Source organism: Oratosquilla oratoria, chromosome 5 (assembly GCF_046742065.1).
Source record: "Oratosquilla oratoria isolate Oo_2021 chromosome 5, ASM4674206v1, whole genome shotgun sequence".
Lineage (NCBI taxonomy): Eukaryota > Metazoa > Arthropoda > Malacostraca > Stomatopoda > Squillidae > Oratosquilla > Oratosquilla oratoria.
The window spans coordinates 16,257,007-16,283,007 of record NC_134781.1 but is presented as its reverse complement, the minus strand read 5'-3'; the positions used below and the strand labels follow the sequence as shown (position 1 = coordinate 16,283,007).

Below are 26,001 nucleotides of genomic sequence, written 5' to 3'. Positions count from 1 at the left end.
GAAACAACAGATGAAGGAACACACTAAGGACACAGTTATTAAAGTGATAAGAGAGGAGAACATAGTAAGAGACTTTGCAGATTAAAAGAAATATATAATTATATTAGGAATGGAAGAGAAGCATAATCCAAATAGGAATACAAGAGTAAGAGATGAGAAAGAGTGAACAAGGTATTAAAAATATTTCAAGAAGGTGAACAGGAAATAGGAAAAGAAATTGAAGAAATATATAGGCTGGGGAAATACAGTATGGACAAGACCAGACCTATTAAGGTTAAATTCAGGTCACAAACGACAGCAGAGAATGTCTTATAAAAAACAGGAAAACTAGCAGAAAGTTATCAGTACAAAAAGTTATGGATAAAAGGAGAGATGAATAAAGAGGAAAGAGAGGAAGAGAAAACAAAAAGACTACAAGCTAAGAAAAAGAAAACGAGAACAGAACAGAGACAAAGAAATTCTATTGGAGAGTAGTGGATATGAAAGTGAGGAAATGGTTCACATAAGTGAAAAACGGAAGGGAAACAGAAAACAGGATGGAGGTAACAGAAAATTAAAAGTGTCCTTCACAAATATAGATGGATTAATAACAGGCTTGGATGAACTGAATGATTACCTGAAGAAAAAAGAACCTGACATAATGGGAATTGTAGAGACAAAATTGAAAGGTCCATTACCACCCAACAGTGTAGGTCATGGTGTATATATATAATTATTGGATTAGAAACAGAGAAATAAAACAAGGTGGTGGAGTTATGTTCCTGACTAAGAAGGATATAAATGTGAGGAATGTCACATGTGGAAAGAATAGAGTGGAAATGATTATGATGGAAATAGAGGACAGGGACAAGAAGAGCAGGAAGTTTGTGGTAAATTATGTGCATTCTAAAACGGCTTCGTGGGAAGAGAGAGAACACAAAAATATGTTAGAAGACACAAGGGTAACACTAAATAAGATAATGGAAGATGGAGGAAGAATATTTATAATGGGTGACTTTAATTGTAAAGAAATCTGCTGGGAAGAGATGACAGTGAAGGGTGGAGACGACCTATGGGGAAATGTACTTGATATGATTATAGAACATATAATGACGCACTGGATACAAGAGAATACTAGGTATAGAAATGAGGAAGAGCCATGGAGGCTAGACCTAATAATCACATCAGAACCCGAAATAGTGGACAAAACTGAATATAAGGCACCGCTAAAGTGACCACATATTAGTTGAACTGGAACTAAACGAAGAAAAATACATGAAAAAACGAACAGTATAGAAAGGGAAGAATGATGTATGGAAAAATATATATAAAATGAGAATTTTTTTCAAAAAGCAGACTGGGAAAGGATATACAAAGAGGAAACAATAGTAGAAGAGAAAAAGACAACTTTGACAACAATTTATAGGGAAGGAGTGGAAAAGTATGTTCCAAGACAAAAACAAGAAAAAAAATATAAAATGTTGGTACAACAAGAGATGTAGAGAGTTAAAAGATAAAAGGGATAAAGCTTGGATAAGATGGAGGAAAGACAAAAAAACGCGAAAATTTGAAAATATATACTGGTTATAGAAATGAATATGTACAAGTGCGCGGAGAGGAAAAAAGAAAATACGAAAAGGATGTCATAGAAAAATGTAAAGATAAACAAAAAGTATTTTATAGATTTGTAAACAACAAACTGAAAAACAAACAAGAATTAGTGAAACTACAAGGAGGAACAGAATACACAGAGGAAATAGAAATAGCGGAAATTATGAAAAAAAAAATCAGTATTTACGAGGGAGAACATACAACTCAGAGATGTCGAGTGGGAGTGGAAAGCCCCCCCTATGAAAGAGATAGAAGTAAGAAGGAATGAAATAATGAATCACTTGAGTAATCTCGAAGGAAGGAAAAGTTCCAGAAGATTGGAAAAGAGCAGATATAGTACCAATATATAAAAGGGGAAACAAAGACCCTACAAACTATAGACCGGTCTCTCTTACAAGTACGGTAGCTAAATTTTGTGAAAGAATTATCAAAATTAGATGGATAAAGCATTTGAAAAAAAAAAAAAAAAAAAAATGTACTAAATCCGAGGCAGTTTGGATTCAGACAAGGACGATCATGTGTCACAAACTTGATGTGTTTCTATTCAAGACTAATAGATATAATACAGAAAAGAGATAGATGGGCTGATTGTGCCTTTCTAGACCTGAAAAAAGCTTTTGATAAGGTGCCACATAAGAAATTGCTAAAGAAATTGGAAATTCCAGGAGGAATACAGGGCAAACGACTTAAATGGATGGAAGAATTCTTGCATGAAAGAAAAATGAGAGTGGTGATAAGAGACAAACATTCCAAATGGGATGAGGTGATTAGTGAAGTTCCACAAGGAACAGTTTTGGCCCCAATAATGTTTGCGATATATATTAAGTGATATGGATGATGGAATTGAAAGTTATATGAGCTTCTTCGCAGACGATGCAAAAATGTTGAAAAGAGTTAACACCGAAGAAGAATGTGAGTCGCTGTAGAGTGATCTCAATAAAGTATGGGAATGGAGTAGGAAGTGGGAGATGGAATCCAACATTAAGAAGTATAGTATAATGGAATTAAGAAAAAAAAGAAAAAAGAATAGTGGCATCATATACATTGGGAGAAGAAATTTAAAAAGTGGAAAAAGAGAAGGACCTAGGAGTCATTATTATGAATAATATGTCCCCTGAGAAACATATAAACAAAATTTTTGGAGAAACTTATAATTTAATGAGATAAATCAAAGTGGCATTTACATACCTGGACGAAGAAAATACTAGTCACTTTGATAAGACCAAAATTGGAGTATGCAGCGACGACGTGGTCACCAAGTACAAAAAAAAAATGTATAACAAAACTTGAAAGAATACAAAGAGCAATTACGAAATTGGCACCAACGCTCTCAGAACTATCATATGAGGAGAGGTTGAAAAAACTTGAGCTACAGACATTAGAGCAAAGAAGAGAGAGAGGAAACTTGATAATTATTTATAGAATCATGAAAGGCATGGAAATTATTGATAGAGAGGATCTAATAAAATGGGATGGTAGAGATACAAGAGGACATGGAAAGAAAATCAAGAAAGTTATAGAAGAGACCTGAAAAAGAACAGCTTTCCCCACAGGATAATAGACGTTTGGAACAGGTTAGATGAGAATGTGGTGTGTGCAAAGACGATACACGAATCTAAAAAGTCTAAATAAAACGAGATATGAAGACGGGACACCACAAGCATAGCTCCCATTCCCGTAAAATACTAGGTAAACACACACACACACACACACACACACACACACACACACACACACACACACACACACACACACACACACACACATATATATATATATGTGTGTGTGTGTATTTGTAGTCGCATGTGGCAGGAAAGGGAGTGGAGGTGGAAGTAAATTGCAGAGTGAGAGAATCAAGTAAATATCTTGTGGAATTAAAAAGTGTTATGAGAAATAGGCATCTGGGAATGGATGCAAAGAGGAGATTGTATGAAGGGAGGATTGTGCCAACGGCATTTAATGAGGGAGAGACTTGGAATTTAAGAGAGGCAAAGAGGAAAAGTATATGTGTGTTTGAGATGAAATGTCTGAGATGTAAGCTAAGGGTTTACTAGGTTGGATAGAGTGAGAAACGAGGAGGTAAGATGGAGAGTGGAAATGGAAAAGGAGATGGCAGATAGGGCTGATGAAAGATTAATGAGATGGTTTGGACACCTGGAAGGTATAAGTGATGATTATAAAAAGAGGTGTGGAAGGTAGAAGTGGATGGAGTTATATTGAGGGGACGACTGAGGATGAGATGGATGGATGAGGTGAAGGGCATACAAATATATAAGAAAATTTGCGCTCAACTTATATCTCTCTTGATGGCGCAATTGGTTAAGTTACTATCACTTTTCACGTGCTAGCGGAGGTTCTAGGCCTTGGTTGTACCACGTTTCAATTTTTGCATGTAAGCCTCCTCGAGTTTCTCGATGTTGATGGCTTAGAATTGAAGTGAACTGTGGTGGATAAATGTAAATCTGTGCACTGGGACCCACTCAGTGTTGTACATATACATGTACATGTGTACATTATATATATATATATATATATATATATATAGCCAAATTACCCACGCATTGCTTCGGGCAAATGATGATCATTTTAATTTTGATAGAATTTATGGAGAAAAGTTACACGTATCAATATAACTCAATGGAAAAGGTAACAAAAATGTTAAGAAAGTAAGAAAAAAAAAAACTATTTGAGGAGGGAGACGCTCTTTGGAAATAAAATATACTTATCCAAGTAGCCTGGGTTATGGTGAATATATATGGTTTTGGGGGGAGTTCGTGAACAGACAGACAGACACAGGCTACTACTTTATTATAGTAGATACAAATGAAAGAGAGTTATCCAAGTACCTTGTGTTATAAGGTTTCAGAATATGTGTGGTTATCGGAGTCTATCTGCAAAAACCTAGGAGTTTGTGAATAATCCCTAACCTAACCATACCCCAACTTTAACCATTAACCCTAACCAAAATTATTTTTTGGGGAAATGAAATATAATTATCCAAGTACCTAGAGTGATAGGGTATCAGAATATATATGGTTATGGGGGTCTATCTCCAAAAACCTAGGAGGAGTTCGTGAACAAACAGAAAGACAAATGAAAGATATTTATTCAAGTACCTTGGGTTATAAGGTTTCAGAATATATATTGTTATAGGGGTCTATCTGCAAAACCCTAGGAGTTCGTGAATAATCCCTAACCTAACCATACCCCACCTAACTTTAACCCTTAACCCTAACCAAAATAATATATTTTTTGGAAATGAAATATAGTTATCCAAGTACCTGGAGTGATAGGGTAGCAGAATATACATTGGTTATGGAGGTCTATCTGCAAAACCTTAGGAGGAGTTCGTGAGTAAACAAACAGACAAACAACTGAAGGTTATCCAATTACCTTGGGTTATAAGGTTTCAGAACATATATTATTATAGGGGTCTATCTGCAAGAACGAAGGAGGATTTCGTTAATAATCCCTAACCATACCCCAACTAACTTTAACCCTTAACCTTAACCATTTATTTTTTTAATGAACTAAAGTTATCCAAGTACCTGGAGTAACAGGGTATCAGAATATATATGGTTATGGGGGTCTATCTCCAAAACCCTAGGAGTTCGTGAACAAACAGAGACAGAGTCTACTATCTTATTATAGTAGAAGATATATATAAATACATATATATATATATATATATATATATATATATATATATATATATACCAAAGGCTTTTCCCCCTTATAAGGGAGGTAAAAAAAAAAAAAAAAAAAGCAAAGGCATAAAAACCACTCCCACACATTCCATCCCTAACCAACTCCATTCCCATCGGCACCTGGATGACGGGTTATCCCTGCATCTCGCCCACTGCCTGGGTCAGAAGCAGTGTAGCAAGGCACAACACATCCATTGCAAGGCTGCTTCACTAAATCGACGAGCCCCCGCTCCGTCTCCCCACCCCCCATGCAGAAAAGCAGAAGACGGGGAGAAATCCCTTCGGGCTGCGTCAGTTTATTTCTCACGCATACTCCCATACCCCCCATCCCCCACCCACTCCCCCTCATGCATCACAGCATCATTCATACACATTTTCCATCCACCCCTATCTTCTGTCCTCTCCCGTCCTTCCTCAACAGACATTCCCCTCTTTCCCAATAACCTTTTTATTCCATCCAGCTCCAGCCATCTCATCCTAGGTCAACCCCTCATGTTCACTCCTTCCACCTCTGCTTTCCACACCTCTTTTACTAGTCTTTCTTCACTCATTCTTTCCATGTGTCCAAACCGTCCTAATACTCTTTCATCAACCCTATCTCCCAACTCCCTTCCCACCTCCGTTCTCCTCCTCACCTCCTCACTTCTCACTATATCCAGCCTAATAACCCCCATCATACTCCTCAGGTACCTCATTTCAAACACATTCAAACTCCTTCTCTCTTCCTCTCTTATGTTCCATGTTTCTGCCCCATACAGTGCTGTCGGCACAATCACTACTTCATACAATCTCCTCTTAGTATCCATTCCCAAATGTCTATTTCTCATTACACTTTTTAATCCACCAAGGCATTTCCTCGCTTCTCTCAATCTACATTCTACCTCCACCTCTACTACTCCCTTTCCCGCCACATTCGTACCCAAGTATCTAAAACTATTCACTTTTTCCAGTTTCTCTCCCTTAATGTTCACTTCCAGTTTACTGCCACTTTCTCCCCTTGTACATCTCATCACCTTACTTTTACCCACATCTATCCTCAACTTCCTTCTTTCGCACACCTTCCCAACCTCTGTTACTAAATTCTTCAATCCTTTCTCTGATCTTGCTACAAGCGCAATGTCGTCAGCAAACAATAGTTAACGTATCTCCCACTTTTCTCCATTTTCTTTAACCATCTTCAATCCCTGACCAACTACTCTTGCATTTACCTCTCTCACCACCCCATTCATGTATAGATTGAACAGCCAGGGCGACATAACACACCCCTGATGAAGTCCTACCTTTACCTCAAACTACTCTCTCTCCATTTCTAATCCTAATACACACTCTACTACTTCCGTAAAAACTTTTGACTGCTCTTAACAGCTTTCTTCCTATCCCATATATCTGCAGTACCTCCCACAGTGCCTTCCTGTCTATCCTGTCATAAGCCTTTTCCAGGTCCATAAAAGACCAAAAAACATCCTTACCTTTTCCTATAGCTTTCTCACATATCTGTCTTACCACAAAAATCTGATCTACACATCCCCTACCTGTCCTAAACCCACACTGTTCCTCACCAATTACTACATCTCTTTCTCTCCTAATCCTCTCAATCAAGACCCTCTCATAAGCCTTCCCAACTACACTTAACAAGCTGATCCCTCTGAAACTACTACACTTACATTTATCTCCTTTTTCCTTGTAAAGTGGAACTATACAGGCACTCCCCCATTCCTCCAGCACTCTACCCTCTCTTAAACAAACATTAAAAAACCTCACCAGCCAGTCCACCATCACTGTATCTCCTTTTTTCAGACATTCTGCATAACATCCATCCAACCCAGGTGCTCTACCTACTTTTCATCATCTTAACAGCTGCTTTCACTTCATCTTTCCCTATTTCTCCTCCATTTTCCTCACTCATCACGGTCATTTTCTTAGCGCTTCCCACTGCAACTACCTTTCCTTGCCTATCCTCCTTCACATTTAGGAACCCCCTAAAATTCTATGCCCATCTTCCTCTTACTGCATACTGCCTTCTCTTCCATTATCATCTCTCCATCTGCACCTTTTACCTTTTCTTCTCTACTTGATTTGCCTCTTGTTCCTCTCTCAATTTCTTTCCAAAACGTTTTTGTATTACTTTAAAAATTTTCTGTCATGCTCTTACCCAACTTCACATCTGCTCTCCTCTTTGCTTCCTTTATATTATGTTTTACTTCTCTTCTCTTTTCTTTGTACCTCTCATATGATTCCCTCGTCCCATTTTATAACCAATTTGTGAAAGCTCGCTTCACTTCTACAACCTTCTTTGCTTCCTCATCCCACCACTCACTACCCTTCCTTCTATTTCCTCCCATCCTCCTTGTTCCACACACCATCTTTGCACACCTTTTCATTCTCTCCTTGAAACATCCACATTCCTTCTCTACTCCTAGTTCTACTCTATCCTTCACTCCCTCCCACTCCTCAGCATCTTCTTGTACTCCTCATTTTCTTTTTCATTTGAGCAGTTCACTCTAAGCACTCCCTATCTTTTGTCCTTTTTTTTCTTTCTCCATCTATCCTCCAGTCTCAACTTACCTTCCACCAAATAATGATCTGATAGTTCCCCACTCTTTCCCCTTAGAATATGTACATATTTAACTTCTACTGTACTCCTGGTCACCACTATATAGTCCATTAACGCTCTACCACCCACCACCCTCTTCCATGAGTACTTATGCTTGACTTTCTTCCTAAACACTGTATTTGCTATCATCAACTCTCTAAACACATCTACACCATCAATTCTCCACTACGATCCTTTCCTGGAACTCCACACATCCCAACCACTCCGTCTATTGGTTCATTTACTACCCAAGCATTAAGGTCTCCCAATACCACTACATTGACATTTCTCCCTAATCCCTCTATATACTCATATAAATCCAAACAAAAAGCCTTCCTTCTATATTTTTCTCACTACCATGTCCATATGCGCTTACAAAAACCCACATCTCCTTTCCCAGTTTTACCTTCATCCACATTAACCTTGAAGAAACCTCCTTCCACTCCACTACACGCTTACCTATCTCTTCACTTACTTGTATAGCCACCCCTTCTCTCCCTCGTCCTCTTCACTCCTGAGAACCTCCCAACCAAGATCTAAGAATATAAGGTCTAACCACTTCCGACCGAATTTCGAGGGAGTTGGCGCAGCGGGCCCGTGAACGTCACCTGGCTGTTCGAAGTGGGGTTCGCGGGCCCTATAGCTGTCAGTTGAAGCTGGCGCGTCGTTCGGGAATGACGTTACCTTCGCTCGCACCGCTCCACGCAATTAGTTATATTCTGACAAATATTATATAAAATATATATATAAATATATATAAAATATTATAGTTCCTGTCTATATATATAAATAATATATATGATATATATATATATATATATATATATATATATATATATAATATATAAAATATTATAGTTCCTGTCTTCCTTGGCGTTTCACAGTTTTCTTCAGTGTTTCACAAAGAGAAAACGGACTCAGCCTAATGACGTCAGAAGCTGCGCACAATAATTCAAACGGTCTGACCTGTATATATAGACCTTGCTCCCAACTGCACTCACAAACTCACACTCGCCCCTCTCTTTCAACTTAGTTTCACTCAATGCCATCACATCCATCTTTCTTTTCACAAACATACTGCCTATTCCATCCCTTTTAATCTTATCTGTACCACATTCAAGCACATTAAAAGACCCAAACCTTGGGGTACTGGTTGGAAAACTCCTAGACCCTCTTATGTCTTAAATCAAGTTCCCTCCTTTATTTATTTTTATATATTTGTTTATTTATTTTGAGCGAGAGAGAGGTTAGACAATTTTAAACGGTTTTCGTATTTATGTTTATTTATTTATTTACTTATTTATTTGCCTATTTATTTATTTATTCATTCGGTAAGAGGCCTGTGGTTTGCCCTCTGCACTCTTTTAATGTAATTAAAGAAATTTAAAGATCTTACAAAAACAGAACATTCCAGGTGTGGACGGACCAGCGATCTGTATTATGAGGTGATATTTGAACTTCTGAAATTAAACGATCTTTCTACCCATCCTGATTGCTTTATCTGAGGAGGAAGTGTAATGCTTAGATGCCTTTACTAATATTTACACAAAGATCCTATGCATTCTCCATTTTGGTTGTTGTTTTTATTATTACTATTATCATTATTATATATATTTTTAAAATAACTTGTCATACTTAATATTTCTACCTATATGCCATTAGGCACTTTCGAGACCATTGCATTAATTTGTATAGATGCGTTTGATATTTTGCTATCCCACACTGTTTGGTATTATCAGCGAATTTAGACAGTAGATTCAACTCCACACTTGGTGTCATTGAAGTATATTGAAAACAGAAATGTCACTATAACTCTAGAACTTTTAACATTCAAAAGAACTTGCTGTCTACGATTGTCCAACCAATTTCTAACCTAGCCTATTAGTAGTTTCTCATACACATATTTTTTTTTCAAAGTCCAGATCTATTAACCTTACAGTATTCATTCTTAGTTTGAAATAATTATATTGTAAAATTCTACAATGTTAGCACTGTAAGAGTGTTTACGTTTGAAGGCTGTCATTTTATTAAGCAACTGCTTTCTAAGTGACGTTCTATGGCACCTGATCTAGCTATCTTCATTGTTTTCCTTATGATTGAGGTCAAGTTTATTGTCCGGTAGTTCTGTGCCTTCTGCTTATCACCATTTTTGAATACAGGAACTACGTTTACTGATTTGCATTCTGGCACAATCCTGGTCGTTGTATAATTTAGTGAGAAATTTTAATGGTATAACATACTCATTTTTATTTCTTACAAAATTCTTGGGTATCAGCCGTCGGTCTTTGGTATTTAATTTATTCTGAGTTCTTCTGTTTGTTTTCCAATGTTTTTTTTCCAGTTACGCAGATAATAATTTGTTTTGAGATGTTTCGCTAATGAATAAGAAAATAGAATAGTTGTTTAAAATATCGCATATACCTTCATTTGAATCTAAGAGTTGACCGTAGGCAGATAAAAGTTTATCAATATGATTCCTGCTACGTTTTTTCATCTCTAATGTAATTGTATACTTATTTTCAAAATTTCTTTAGATTTATCAACTATTTTCTTTTCTAATTGTCGCATTTTCCTTATTGTCCTCTTCAAATTTCTTTGAGGCGTCACATTACTTTGATAATAGATAGGGAAACTAGAATGCTTGAATGCCAGTTTTTTCTGTCTCTTTATCAAGCCATTTTGAACAAGACTGATTTGAAAGTTGCTTTTCCTTAAGTATGTAACTATGAATAGTTTCTGTGAGCTTGTCTTGAAATACTTCCCACATCTTTGGTTTTTCATCTAATTTTGACTTCCACTTTGTGAATTAAGCTCTTCTCATATGGCAATAAAATTACCTTTTCTGTAGTCAGGTCTGTAACTGTCTATTCTAAAATTATTTTGTAGTTCCAACCTAATTATGTTATGATTGCTGGTTTCAACAACTTATATGTTGTTCTATTATTGCGGTTAATAATCAGCAAATATATTTTCTTGTTTTGTATTGAAATACATTATGCATTAGATAATTGGTCTAGACTCTCATTCTTAATGCTTTGACTTGAGTTGTTTGTATAATGTCTGCTTTCAGTGTAGTTTTTGAGTTATTTGTATAGAGTAATAAATGTTTATTTTCTGTTGTTGAAATATTGTGCCTACAACTGTTCTCTATGTTCAGTGTCTTATTGACTTTCTTTATGAGGTACTTGATGTCTGAGGTGAAATTCATGAGGTGAAATTCATGAAATTATTTATTTATTTTTTGTCCAGTCGAAGTTGACAATTTAACCTGACCATTGGATGTTTCTTATATTCATGATAGTCAAAGGTTAGCAAGGTCACTGAAGATTTCTGGGGAATGCAGACATTTCGCTTTGTGTCAACTATAGTACTGGACCTTATATACTGCGCGAGAGCTTAATGGAAAAATGGAGGAAAAGAGGCGAGACCCTATCAGTTTTGTTCCAACCCCGTGCACTACAACTTGATACACACGGCAGGGTGGCGTAGTGGCACCGTGTTCGACCGCTAATTCAGTGATCTTAGTTCGAGTCCCCATCTATGGCTGAAAAAACATCACTGTACTTGGAAACGGCACTCCAACTCTGGTGTGTGTGTGTGTGTGTGTGTGTGTGTGTGTGTGTGTGTGTGTGTGTGTGTGTGTGTGTGTATAAGGTCACAGCATTACTCATAGATCGGGCCATATATGAGATTTGAGCTCTAATCCTGGAGGGTAATAGCTGTCGATCACGAGTCCAACACTGTCTCTCTCTCTCTCTCTCTCTCTCTCTCTCTCTCTCTCTCTCTCTCTCTCTCTCTCTCTCTCTCTCTCTCTCTCTCTCTCTCTCACACACACACACACACACACACACACACACACACACACACACACACACAAAAGAGATCATTTGATTAGGGCTGGAAGGTTTTGAGAGGTCACGAGAAATTGAGAAAAGGATGCCAAGAAACAATTTTCCATTCAGATACATAAATACTTGGAATAGCTTACGTGTTATAACCCCAGCTGGGAAATACAGAAATTCAATAAATAATAATAAGGATATAATACAAAATAAGGATACAGACGAAATTGGAATCACAAATAAATTTGAAGATAGGTGTGATAAATCGGTTAGAGGCAGGACACCACGAGCGTTGTCCCTTTCCTGTGTATTACAATTAGATGAATACAATCGGTAAATACACACATACACACGGCTCGATGGTGTAGCGGTACCGTGCTCAGCCGCTAATTCAGTGATCCGAGTTTGGGCTTCGCCCAGGGCTGAAAATTTCAGCATCGCTGCACTGTGAATCCGACTCCAACTCTGGCGGGCAAGAAATTGTGTGTGTGTGTGTGTGTGTGTGTGTGTGTGTGTGTGTGTGTGTGTGTGTGTGAGTGAGGTCACAGCATTACCCATAGATCTGGTCATATATGAACTCTGAGCATACGAGAGGGTAATAGTTGTCGATCACAAGTCCAACACGTGATCCAGAAGAATAGTGAATCACACACTCTTTGCGGACTAGCAGCAAGATTCTTGACTTCTCACTCGAGAAATCCAAGTTCAAGCCCTGCTCATGGCTTGAAAGATTCACTAACACTATTATTGCCCCCCCCCCCTCCTTGAGCAAGGTGTGTTTGTGCGCGTGCGCGCGCTTGTATGGACTCCTGTGGCGCATGTATGTTTACAAGAATAGATGGACTTCAGGGAGAATTATCTCCCTTCGTTGTCCAATCAAAACCTTCATCTTCATCCGGGGTGCAGCCACGAAGGACAGGCACGTAATCCTCGGACCTGACCCAGCTCTCTTAGACCTTCTCAACTCATATTATTTTTCTCTCCCTCTGTCTCTCTCGCTACCTTTTCACATTAGGAGAACTGACGACCGGCGACTGCTTCCTTCCTCCTATTCCGGTGACAGAATCAGAACCACGGTTACAGACAGCAGTCTTCCGTTTCTTTTCAAAGAAACACTTAAAAAGGACTTGAAGACTGTTGATTGCAGAGTGGTGGCATGCCTCTTCCGGCCAGAAAAACACTCGAGGCAACAATTGCACTAATTTTGTAAGTGGTGTGTTTGCACTATCTACATTCAATTTGATTAAACCTAGGGGTTATTCTTTCATATTTCTTTCTCCCTGTGGACAATAATAAAGGTAATAAAGTTTCCCAATGTGGATGTGTGTAGACAAATGCTATAGAATTGGGATGTGTCATACTCTAAACTGTGTGTTCTTCCCCAACTTGCAAACTTTGTGTAAATATCACAGTTCTGTCTACATATAATTTCCGTTCACAGTGTGTTCTTGCTTGCTTGAAGACCTTGTCGCTTTGCTAGTATCACTGGCTGTAGTTATTCCATCGGTTCTATGAATAAGTGCTTTATTTAACATACAAAGTATTAGTAATCTTATGTAGTGGCATAAATTGATGTATGTGTTCACTTTTGCAGATAGAAAAGAGACTTCCTTCCTCCAATTTAAATGATTTAGAACTATGAGCTGACGAATAATAGTAGCTGGCATTACACATGAGGTGATCAGAACTTGATATTCAAAACTGAATTATTCAAGTTAGAGTTTGAGTAATTTAGATGAAAACTGAGGCGAATGGATATTTAAAAACGAAATGTTTGTTATTTCCATGTAAATGTTTTTGACAATGAAGATAAATTTAAATAGATTTTAATAAGGTTAACGAAAATGAAGAGTGGTCATTCATATTCTGAAAATTGAACATTGTTTAAGTAATTACATGAAGAGAAATTACCAAGCTAAGATAAGTCATCCTAGTAATCTCAGTCTGGCTTGAGATGAAGAGTGCAGCAAGTTGACGATGAGAAAACAAAAGCAGGCGAACATTGTTAAATATATATTTTCAATGCATTTATCTTTAGATGTGTGAAAAACGTAGAACAAAATTTAGAATGCACATGGAATGCAACGGGTTATCTTGAGGAGGCAGAAGGTATGATAAAAACGAAAGGGTCGTTACACAGAGGCCAAAATACATCACATAAAGTGTTCAAACACGAAATGAAAAATAAGCCAATTGTAGATATTACTTTACGGTAGAAATGGAAAGTCAGGGTAGTGGAAGAGGCCACGTGGAGTGGCAGTGGCCTGAAGGTGGCTGCATGGAGGGAAATGTCGTTCCATGAAGGCATGGAGGACAGGTCTGCAGTGACAGCGAAAACGGGGATGCAAGAGTATGCACACACCGGCTAGAGTCACCGGGATTCGCGGTTGGAATGGATTGAATGAGAGCCAGGCAAAGCCATTATCTTTTTCAATCTTAATTTGGACACCTTTTGATGTATTTCACATTTTCACGGTGAAAATGAGGAAATCAGGTAGTAAAATTATTATTTTATTACATAGAAATGATCATATCTTCATATGCCTTTTATCACGGTAAGATTAGAGCTTATTCTAAGCATATTCAAATATGACGCCTTCATGCACTGCTTTATATTATTGCAAATGATCTCATGTAGTACAATAGTTCATTCTTTTTCTATAATCTTTTGATATGGCCAAGATCATTCTTGAAGACGGTTCAACTTCAAGACAAGACTGTACAGCAGCTTCCAGACGATCTCACGAACAAACTGGAAAATCAGAAAGAGGAAGGGAAAAAAGAAATGAAACACATTTACGAGAGTTCCAGAATGTCTCTAAGGAAGGAGATGAGCTGATTTTGCAGAAACACCCGGAACATGGCATTCTCAAACCGAAAAGTGCCTCGTCTAGAGTTTGCCAGAGCAGTGATAGTATCCGTGGTGATGCTGACAACTCCCAAGTTCTGTTGCATTCTCAAGGCAGCAAACATGTGGATTTCACTCCCTCGTCAAGACGCTTTTGCCTTGGAAGTTCGAATCGTCCTGAGCAGGAGCAGTGTGTATGGGACTGCTGGTCAACAGGCAACACCTCCATTCCGTCGGAGTTCATGGTCACTGATGTCAGCCAGTCATCTCTCATCTGTGCCCAGTTATCCAAGTCTTCACTTTCCATGACGTCTCCGGAGCGTTCAGACTCCTTCGCCCTGACCAGGGCCCATCGGCATGCGTATACGTCCCTCGCAACCAAACGAAAAGAAGATTCGGAAGAATTCCTGGCTACCCCCGCCGAGGACCCTCCACCCTCGCGCACTCTCCTGCACCGCCTCGTGACTTCCTTCAGTAGGCGGGCGTCTGGATGCTCCTGCAGGCGCGGTAGAGAAAAGGGTCAGGGGGAGGGTAGAGAGGGGAAGTTGCAACGAGGAGTGGCCAACGGACCCTGTCTACCTACAGTAGCGCAGGAACTGGAGGCTTACGAACTGCTGTCTCCAGGAAGAGGTGATGCAAGTGGTGGATTGGTACATGAAGCTAGATGGAGAACAGGTGCTACGGAGAAAGAGAGATGGTTCGGGAGCTTAATGGAAACAAGTGCTGCGATAGAGTTCGGGAACGAGAGAGAAGGATCAACGAGCGGTACACAGCGGAGAAGGACAGCATCAGCAGCAGCTGACTTTGCGCCGCCGCCGCCGCCGCCCTACCACCAAGGTAGGAAGGAGCACGTACTAGAACGCATTTCTCCTATTTGAGCACACGTTTTTCCAACTTTCAACTTACGTGTAGCTGCATGGTGGAGATTTCCTCACGATTTAAAAAAAATTGCTTACCATTACTTTTTTTCCTCCTGCACCCGATTTCATTAATAGTTTTATTTGCATTTCCATTACATTTATTTAAGCATTTGTTTTCAAATATTTTCATCACTCATGCTCATTATTGCGAAGAAAAATATATTTGTGATCTCTACTGTGTTTGCTTTGTCAAAAGACATTTAAGAGCTTTTGGAAAATTTTATTACGTGACAATTTATTTCGAGTTATATTGCTTCAAAAATTAAAACCACTCCACCCAGCATAATTTTTCTCATATTTTTTTAGACATGTCTTTCAATAATGAATTCTGATAATTTTAAATCATCTGACAAAGTTCAAATCTTTATTGCCCACTGGAATCAATATAGTCAAGGATTTTTATTTGACCGATGCCAAACGACTTTATTCAGCCTGAAACAACTCTTGTGCAGTCAACGGTTAATTTTTGTAACAAATTTGAGACATTTAAGGATTTTGTCCAGTTAATTGTCAGAAGCTTTGATTCAGTTAGAGGGATTCTTGCTCAGTGAATGAATGGTTAAACAAACATTTCGACTCAACTACTTCAATGAAATAATAACTGCGCATTGTGACGAATCTAGGAGGAAACCAGACACCGTGATCGATTAATTAACCCTTTACCGGAAATTTTCCCTTACCTGAATAAAATCAGTAGTAAACAGAATAAAAATAAAAATCGATTAAAGTGCTTAATGATACTAATCAAATTAGTTTTCCACCCTTTAGAACCATTAAAGGGTTTCCCTTATCTGAATAACATCGTTTAGCGGCAGACCGGATGAACACCCAGGTTCGTGAACAGGCAGCGGTGGTTAGGTATGTACTATAAGTATGGGATTCACAAGTAATGCATTGCTAATGGTTTTGGCTTACTCTTTTTGATATTACAATTATAAAAGATAATTATATGTATGGAATGCACATGATATGCAATGAGTAAAAGTATAAAGATTAACATATATAACGGCATGTGACGACACCAGTATAAACGATGGTCGTTCCTCTGTGAATGAGTTCACGAGTGACTAGTAGTTATGTATACTTTGTTAAGTATAGGAATCAAATGCGTTGCATTATGAAGATGAAGTTATCCATTGCTAAAAAAAATTAATCTATCCCTAGTTGCCCTCCAAAATCCCCTTGTTTCCTTTCAAAGTCGTTGTCCAACCTCAGAAGACAATTGCTCATTCTTCTTATATTTTTTTCTTCCAATTGTTACTCGGGTAACAACTTAAGTTTAAAAAAATTCTAAGCAATCTTTATATGGATTTTTTTTAAACTAAGTTGTTACCCAATATTCTCCCCCAAAATGTTACTTGGTTTAGGTACATTGATGATATTTTGTGTATTTGGCCTGTTAATGTTGATCCGTCTATTTTCTTGTCACAGCTTAACACCCTAGTCCCTTCTATCAATTTTACTATGGAAATAGAACAAAATAACCAATTACCTTTCCTTGATGTATTGATATACAGAAATGAAAGGTCTTTCAAATTTGATGTTTATAGGAAACCCACCAATGTTCTTTCATATGTTCATTTTTACTCTTCTCATCATTGCAGGACAAAGGCATCTGTGTTATCGTCAATGTACCTTCGAGCTTATCGTATTTGTAGTCCGGAGTTTTTGGATGGTGAATTCTCAAGAATAAGTGACATAGCTTCAAAATTAAAGTATCCCAATTATCTCATTGAAAATGAAAAAAAAAAAAAAAGGCCAGGAAGTCTTATTTTGATGATAACCATATATATATATATATATATATATATATGAACACAGGGAGTAATTGGTGAGGAACAGTGTGGTTTTAGGACAGGTAAGGGATGTGTAGATCAGATTTTTGTGGTAAGGTAGATATGTGAGAAAGCTATAGGAAAAGGGAAGGATGTTTTTTGGGCTTTTATGGATCTGGAAAAGGCTAGACAGGAAGACAGGAAGGCACTGTGGGTGGTTTTACAAATATATGGGACAGGAGGAAAGCTGTTGAGAGCAGTCAAGAGCTTTTATGAGAGTAGTAGAGCTTGCGTTAGGATTAGAAATGGAGAGAGTGAATGGTTTGAGGTAGAGGTGGGACTTCGTCAGGGATGTGTTATGTCGCCCTGGCTGTTCAATCTTTACATGGATGGGGTGGTGCGAGAGGTGAATGCAAGGGTAGTAGGTCAGGGATTGGAGATGATTAAAGAAAATGGAGAAAAGTGGGAGGTGAGCCAGCTGTTGTTTGCTGATGACACTGCGCTTGTAGCAGGATCAGAGGAGAGATTGAGGAAGTTAGTGACAGAGTTTGAGAAGGTGTGTGAAAGAAGGAATCTGAAGATAAATGTGAGCAAAAGTAAGGTGATGAGATGTACAAGGGGAGAGAGTGACAGCAGGCTGGAAAGGAGCATTAAGGGTGAGAAACTGGAAGTGGATAGTTTTAGATACTTGGGTGCGAATGTGACAGGAAAGGGGGGAGTGGGGGTGGAGGTAGAATGTAGACTGAGAGAAGCGAGTAAATGCCTTGGATTAAAAAGTGTAATGAGAAATAGACATCTGGGAATGGATGCTAAGAGGAGGTTATATGAAGGAGTGATTGTGCCAACAGCAATGTACCGGGTAGAAACATGGAACATGAGAGAGGAAGAGAGAAGGAGTTTGAATGTGTTTGAGATGAAATGTCTGAGAAGTATGATAGGGGTTACTAGGCTAGATAGAGTGAGAAATGAGGAGGTGAGGAGGAGAACAGGGGTGGAAAGGGAGTTGGGAGATAGGGTTGATGAAAGAGTATCAGGATGGTTTGGACACAAGGAAAGAATGAGTGAAGAAAGATTAGTAAAAGAAATGTGGAAGGCGGAGGTGGAAGGAGTGAATATGAGGGGGCATCCTAGGATGAGATGGATGGATGGGGTGAAAGGGGCTTTACGAAAGAGAGGAATGTCTGTTGAGGAAGGACGGGAGAGGACAGAAGACAGGGGTGATTGGAGAAGGGTTGTGTATAGATGGGGCTGTGATGCATGAGGGGGAGTGGGTGGGGGATGGGGGGTGAGGATGTATAAAAAAAAAAAAAAAAAAAAAAATTGACGCAGCCCGAAGGGATTTCTCCCCGTCTCCTTTTCTGCATGAGGGGACGGAGAGGGGGGGTCGCCTAATTCATGAAGCGGCCTTGCTGTGAATGTGTTGTGTCTTGCGACACTGCTTCTGACCCAGGGCAGTGGACAGGATGCAGGTATGACCCGTCATCCAGGTGGTGCCAAGATAGGAGGGAGGGAGGAGGGTGGAGGGAAGTGGAATATATGGGAAATGAAATGGGTGGGAGTGATTTCTGTGCCTTTTTCTTTTTGGCTACCCCCCGTGTAAGGGGGAAAAAGTCTTTGGTATATGTATGTATATATATACACATGTATATATATATATTATCGGAAAATTTCGAAACACTGGACTCAGAGTAACAGAATTTATTACCGACGTTTCGAACCCTGTCCAAGGTTCGTCCTCAGGGTTATACATAGTAAGCAAAAGGATTCAATTATATATTATACCGATGTTCTCTGGGACAGGTCCCATCGGGTTGAACGAATTTGAACAAAATCAAAACCTATTACGAATGACAAAGGGAAATCAATTTCAAATTTGTATAAAGCGTCACTCAAATGAAAAGAATTGATAAAACCACATAACCCATGTCATAATAAACGGAACAATACAAATTCTAAACGACATCCAGAAATTAATAACATAGTAAGTACAAAGTGTCACCAAATGGAACCACCGAAAATAAGAAATAAAATAAAAGGGCAAAAAGAAAAATATCAAATGTCACAGACCAGACATAAAAGCACCACACGAGCCGTATGTCACCGCTCTAACTGTCCTGTGTGTCCTTATCAGTACAAATAAGACTATAAAATAAAACAAAAACAAAAACAACACTAAAAGACAAAATTTATTGTCTCTTCATTTCTACTTCTAACACAGGCAGGCTCTACTACTCTTATAAAAACTCGTGAATGCCCTAAACAGCTTTACCCCAATCCCACAGTGACTTTCTGTCTATCTTGTCATAAGCCTTTCCCAAACCCATAAAGGCTCAAAAAACATCCTTACCTTTTGCTAAAGCTTTCTCACTTATCTGCCTTTCTACAAAAATCTGAACTACGCAACCCTTACCCTTCCTAAACTCACACTAATCCTCACTAATTACTCCCTCTGTTTTCCAAGTCAGTTTTACACCTTTCGTGTTGGTGTATGTCGTGTTGGATAATGACTGTAATATTCATTTATAAAATTTGCAGTATTAATTAATCGTGCACTCATACTTTATATCTAGCATCCATGAGAGTTGACCATAATTCATCTTCATAATGCAACGCATTTGATTCCTATACTTAACAAAGTATATATAACTACTAGTCACTCGTGAACTAATTCACAGAGAAGCGACCATCGTTTATACTGGAGTCGTCACATGCCGTAATATATGTTATTCATTATACTTTTACTCATTACACATCATATATACACATCCCATATATATATAACTATATTTTGCAATTGTAATATAAAAAAGAGTGGGCTAAAATAATTAGTGATGCATTACTTGTGAATCCCATGGCTACAGTACATACCTAAATACCATTAACTCACTCATTGAGGAGCGACCACGTTGAGAGGGGCATGGAAAATCAACTAGTTCATGCGCTCTGCCCTGTATTGGCTGTGGCTCCCCACAATGCCTACTAACGAACTTTCAGCCATGGCTGTACTCCAACTATACATCTCAATTAGACTATCTCGAGGAATCTAGAACTTTTTTTTAGACAAATTGGAGACATTTAAGGATTTTTTGTACTAATGTTGGACTCTGATTCAGCTTAGAGGAACATAATTGCAGTGAACGGTTAAATAAACATCTTGATTAGAATATATCGATGGAAATACGCCGACGACAATGACCACGGGTTTTCTCAGCCCTCCTTTCCATAATAATCTACTCATATCAGGATCAGTCTACTTGCCCTAGACAAGTTCAGTGAATGTCTCCCTCATCTTCTTCACTGAGGGTTTCTTAAGAGATGGATCAACATCAGGGAAGCGTGCCACATGACTATATAGCCGAATTGATGTTTATTAATCATGCTGATAAGCGGCTTTGAGTCAGGAAACAATAGTTGGCATTTGGTACCAAAGACGTGGAGACACCACTTCAAGTCGGCATTCAATGTCCATATTTCTTAGCGGTTCAGCCAGGCAAGGACCACGAGGGGCTTGAAGATGCAGATCTTAGTCCTCCTACATAAATATCGACGACAAGTTCTCTGGTTGAGCAAGTTCATAACACCATGGTCCTTGCCATTCCTTCGTAGGACTTTCTAATATGACCCACCATTTTTATGGACAACACTATCAAAGTATGTAAAATTTCCCAAGACAGGAATATCCTCGCCACATGTATGGACCGACTAAACTGTATCATTCAGTAAACCTACATATATCTGCATCTTGGTATTGGTCAAGGAGACTCGGAATCCCACTGGTCTCGCCTCCCTGTGCAGTGGCTCGAGGGCTGTAACTAGGATCTCCAACAACTCCGGAAGAAATACACCAGTGTTACCAATTGGTACTCCACAATATCACTGATCGACAACTCTGACCAATACCCACTCCATGCAGATATTGAAAAGCAGTTGGAAGTAGGACGCACCCTTACCTCACCCCTGAATTTACAAGAAAGAGGCCGGATACCTCCGCACTTTACAGTACTTCCTATCCCAGATGATAAAAGTCAGACATGTGATCAGTAATACTTACAGTAAACCCTCGGATCCACGGAAGATCCTATGGCACCCGATGATACAGAATCGTACACTTTTTCTAGATCAAAATAGGCTGCAAGAAACCCTTGTTGAGACTCACGCCAGCGTTCCACACGAACACGAAGCGCCAGAATCCGATCAGTTATCGACTTGCCGAGCGCAAATGCAGACCATTCAGGCCTCTGAAAATTCAGCAGATGGGAGCTAACCCATACCACCAACATATGGACTAGGGCCTTGCCCGGCACATTGAGTAATGTAATACTGCAGTAAGAGTTGCAGTCCTGCCGATTCCCTTTCCCCCTTTTCCAGTTAAGGAAAATGATATCAGACTGTCATGCGTCAGGGAACACCGCATGCAGCCCAGTTAATGCCTCTTTAGCCTCACTAAGAGATGGGTTTTCATTTATCGGTGAATTAGCAGCCACCACCAGAAAACAAGCCAGGGGAGGATGGCTGCTCGGAGAGTCAGTCAATACAATTACTCCAAGTACTCGGCCCATAAGATCTACATCCTTCCACGTCTATCACTAGTGATCTACCAGCAGTCCAAACTGTTCACAGATTTGGAGTGGATCTTCTACAGGGCTTGGTAAGCAAGTCTGAAGTCAGTTGCATTAAAATGATCCTCGGTTTTTTGACAATTCTCAAGACATATCTCTCCTTATTCATTCTCATGAGATCTCTAGGCCGGCATTTCAAGTTCCTGCATTTGTCCATTTCCCCAGCCAGCCTGGCAGCGCTATATTCTCCAGCGTCTCCAACGACGCTAAATTTTTCTCGGCCATGGACATTTTCTAGTGTATTTCTCGGCAACTTTCAAAGTTTCACGTTTGAAAGTATCCCATAGTTTCTGACGGTCCTCAAAGGCGCTAAACACTTCGAATCGTTTAGAGACTACTATCTTATAAACCTGGGTATACGCATCATCCCTTAGCTTCTCCAGGTGAAATTCAGGGGGACTACATCTTGATATTCTCCTGGATCTCATACTCAGTATGAGTATTGCGACCAAAAGTCTGTGATAGGTCCCAAAGAAGTCAGCATTCAATCAAATCCTGAAGCTCTGTAGGATCTTCCAACGAGTTCTAAAAATTATGTGACCGATCTCCGATACACCCCTGGCACTGTTATAGCAAGTCAACCAGTGTGGATCTTGTCTCTGAAAAAAAGGAATCAGTAATTATTATCCTTCTAAACCTTTCATACTTTAGTGTTCCTGTTTCCAGAGTCAATGGGGCCAGCACACACTTCATAACAAGTTCTGTTGGTACCGATAACCGAATAACCCAAAACAAGTGTGTCCTGTGGCAGGCACTGGTAGACGATGGAGTCAAGTTTGCTCATCCACGTCGGTAGGAACAAAAAATGTAATTGGATAGAATATAAAATGTGCTTCAACCTCAACATCACACAATCACCAAACAGAATAACCCCTATAACCCAAGAAGTGCATTAACCTCATCATCATACAATCATCAAACGGAATAACCCATATAACGGCGTGTTGTAGTTATTTAGATATGGCCACAGCTACCACCCGGGGGGTGAACCCCATCGCTGAGGCTTAACCAATAGTAGTTGTAGCCCTTGTTACTGATCCACTGCCCAGTCTCTTCGCCTCAAACAGGGCCAATGACAAAAGGTCCTGGGGGAGGGGAAGAATATTCCAGGCATTCATATGGAGAGCCCACCGTTCACCTTGGGCCTGGCTTGGTGTGTTTGTGCTTCATTAGCAACACCCTGGTCACCTACATCGTGGGCTTGGTGAATTTTAAGGGAACATGTTACAAGCTCACCTCTATGGATACACGAGTTTTTCTGAGGTCCTAGGCGGGTACGAGTAGTGCCCCTAGGTCGCCTTGAACTTGTTAACTAAGTCAAAGTTTAGTATGACCCATGTGAGATGTTCTTGAGGGAGGGGGAGGTGTCTGTACCAGTGAGTTTCTTTTTGGTGAAAGGCAGAGGGTAAATTATTGCTGGGCCAGCTTTCAAAGTTCCTTTACACAATTGTAACGTGCTTAGGATAATGTATGCCTTTAATCACCCATGCATAGACACCGTATATATAACATTAAATATACGATATCCCACACCCCCTCCGACCATGGAGAACAAGGGAAAAATAAGGCTTGACTCCAACAATCTTAGGGGTTGTGGGAATGTATACGCTCCTACCACCTTGGCACGGGGAGACAGCCACGGACCGTGCGCTATTGACCCAGTAAGTAGCTCCTTGACTTAGGGCGTGCCTGATTCAAAAATTAAAGTCAGGCAGCTCAGCCGATTTGCCTCTCCGAGCCAAGAAGGGGCATTCGTCCTGGCCTGAACAGAGGACTGACGAAGTGTGTTGCTAGCACTAGGAGAGTGTATCAGCGCAACCGTATCACTAAGCAGGTCCCTGACATGGGTAAGTGCCGCCCCGGGGCGAGTCTAAGAGTGCCCCCCCCCCCCACCACCACCACCACCACCTTCCACATCTGATGGTCACTAGCACGATTCACATGTAACATTCATCCACAAAACAACGTTTATACACACATCATTCATACACACAACTCATGATAAATAAATCATGGATTAAAAGTACATCAGGGGGAATTTCCTTTACCTTCTTTTCACCAAAAGTGCCGCTCCCCCCCCCAAAAAAAAAAAAAAAAAACGTGCTGCCCCGGGGTGTGTGGGTGTGTGCAGGAGAGATTACATAGAATCGTGATTTTGGGTATGCGGAAAAACACAAAAGAAAATAGTAAACTATTAACCGAGGACTTTAGTCTATTCAGATATCTTCAGGACACATTTACAGTAGAAACATAAGTATAAAAGTAGGGAGATGAGAGGGAACTAGGGAAAGTTTGTTGGGAAACCTCTCCTCATGACCTATAGAATCCATTGCCGTGCTCAGGGTGTTTGGGACATCAAACAAGGGGAGAGATTTCCCTACAAACGTTCCTTAGTACCTTCCTCTCACCTCCCTGTCTTTGTAAACTTATGTTTCTTCTAAAAATGTACCCCGAAGATATGTGAATAGACGAAAGCGCTCGGTCCATAGCTTATTTTCCTTTGTGGTTTTCCACACACACACACACACATTATATATGTATTATATATATATATATATATATATATATATATATATATATATATATATATATGAATGAGAAATCACATGAACTCGTGATTCTAAATATGCAAAAAAAAACAAAAAAAAAAAAACAAGGAAAATGATAAATTGATGACCTAGCACTTTTGTCTATTTAGACGTACATACAATGGTGAAACAAACATGAGTATATATACAAAGTGGGAGGCAATAGATGGGAACAGGAAAAGAATGTAAGGGAGTCTCTCGTGGTTAACCCATAACGTTCGCGGCAGCGGACGTTTGGGCCACCATTTTAACAATAAAATGATCAAGTTTGTACATTCCTTGACTTAATTTTAAGATTGTTGACAAAGGTATCTTTAATCAGACAGGATTTTTGTTTTTTTCTAGTCAAATATGACTCATTTCTAAAAATTTCTTTGGCACCTTTCCAATTAATTCAGTGATTAAAAATCCCTTAAATGAACAAATAATGCGTTAGACATTTGACCACTCATGATGCTATGTTGATGTTTTAACCTTACTTTTAATAATTTTCCAGTCTGACCTATATAGCATTTGTCACAATTTTTACATGGAATTGAATAAATACATCCTTCTTCCTTCCTCTCCTGATAAGGAAGAAGGATGTATTTATTCTGGAGTATATGTTAGTTTAGATGTAGGAAAACACTGCACCATTAGCGTCCGCCCATCTCGTTTAACGGTGCGGGTGTGGAGGTGCACGCTGTGTACTTCTCTTCTTGTCCAAAACGATGATGGTGTGGGTCTGGGATTTCCTCTGGATCTGGATCCGGAGCGGTTGCAGTAGTGTCGGAGAGATGGGGAGCGTTGGCTGTGAGAGTTGTTGATCTGCTCTTGGAGAGTGCTGACTCGAAGGGCGAGTTGGGAGACGAGTTTGGCTAATTTTTATGTTTCGGACTTCTCGGTGATTTTGGATATGGCAGAGTGTTCGACTGGTACTGAAGCCTATAGTAAGTCATCCGCGAGCGTAGCAAGTTCGTCCACCGAAAGCTTGCTCTTGACGCTAAAGAGGTTGGTTGGTGGTGTAGTCGCTGATAGAACAGGTGGAATATTGCGTATTTGTCTCCAAGCAGTCTCCTCATGCGACGCAGCAAGTCGAACGGCTTCTCGTTGCCGAGCTCTTCTTTGGAGAGGAGCCCTTGTGGGCGAGCATCTTCGGAGGACTCGAGACCGGCAAAAATAGCTGTTCTCAGGTCCTCGTATGAATTGTCGGCTGTAGATGCCTTGGAGATGGTGTCCGAAACTTGGAGAAGTACGTCATGCGGTGAGAGGTTGCTAGCATGGGGAAACTTGGTTAGAATGGCGGAAATGTATTTTACCTGCAGGGCAGGACTCGCAGTAATGGGTATAAACTGGACAAATTTAGATTTAAGAAGGAAATAGGCAAGAATTGGTTTACTAATAGGGTGGTCGATGAATGGAATAAACTTAGTAACCATGTAGTAAGCGCTGAAACTATCAGTTGTTTTAAAAAACGATTAGACAACTTTATGGACGAGGACGACAGGTGGTGATGGATACGGAGCTGCCTAGTGTAGGC

General features: G+C 39.6%; 2 protein-coding genes across 4 annotated transcripts in view; one reads left to right on the top strand and one right to left on the bottom strand.

Moving 5' to 3' along the window:
* Es2 (ess-2 splicing factor homolog) overlaps positions 1–26,001 on the bottom strand; it is a 158,860-nt gene that overhangs the window by 72,755 nt on the left and 60,104 nt on the right. The gene's annotated exons all lie outside the window — the stretch shown is intronic.
* LOC143025381 (uncharacterized) overlaps positions 12,739–26,001 on the top strand; it is a 102,861-nt gene continuing 89,598 nt past the window's right edge. The window contains exon 1 of one of the 2 annotated variants that reach the window (XM_076184939.1): positions 12,739–15,417. In XM_076184939.1, the coding sequence (XP_076041054.1) occupies positions 14,406–15,417 (1,012 nt within the window). In that variant the 5' untranslated portion in view covers positions 12,739–14,405. The remainder of the gene's footprint in view (positions 15,418–26,001) is intronic. The other variant, XM_076184938.1, reaches the window with a different exon arrangement.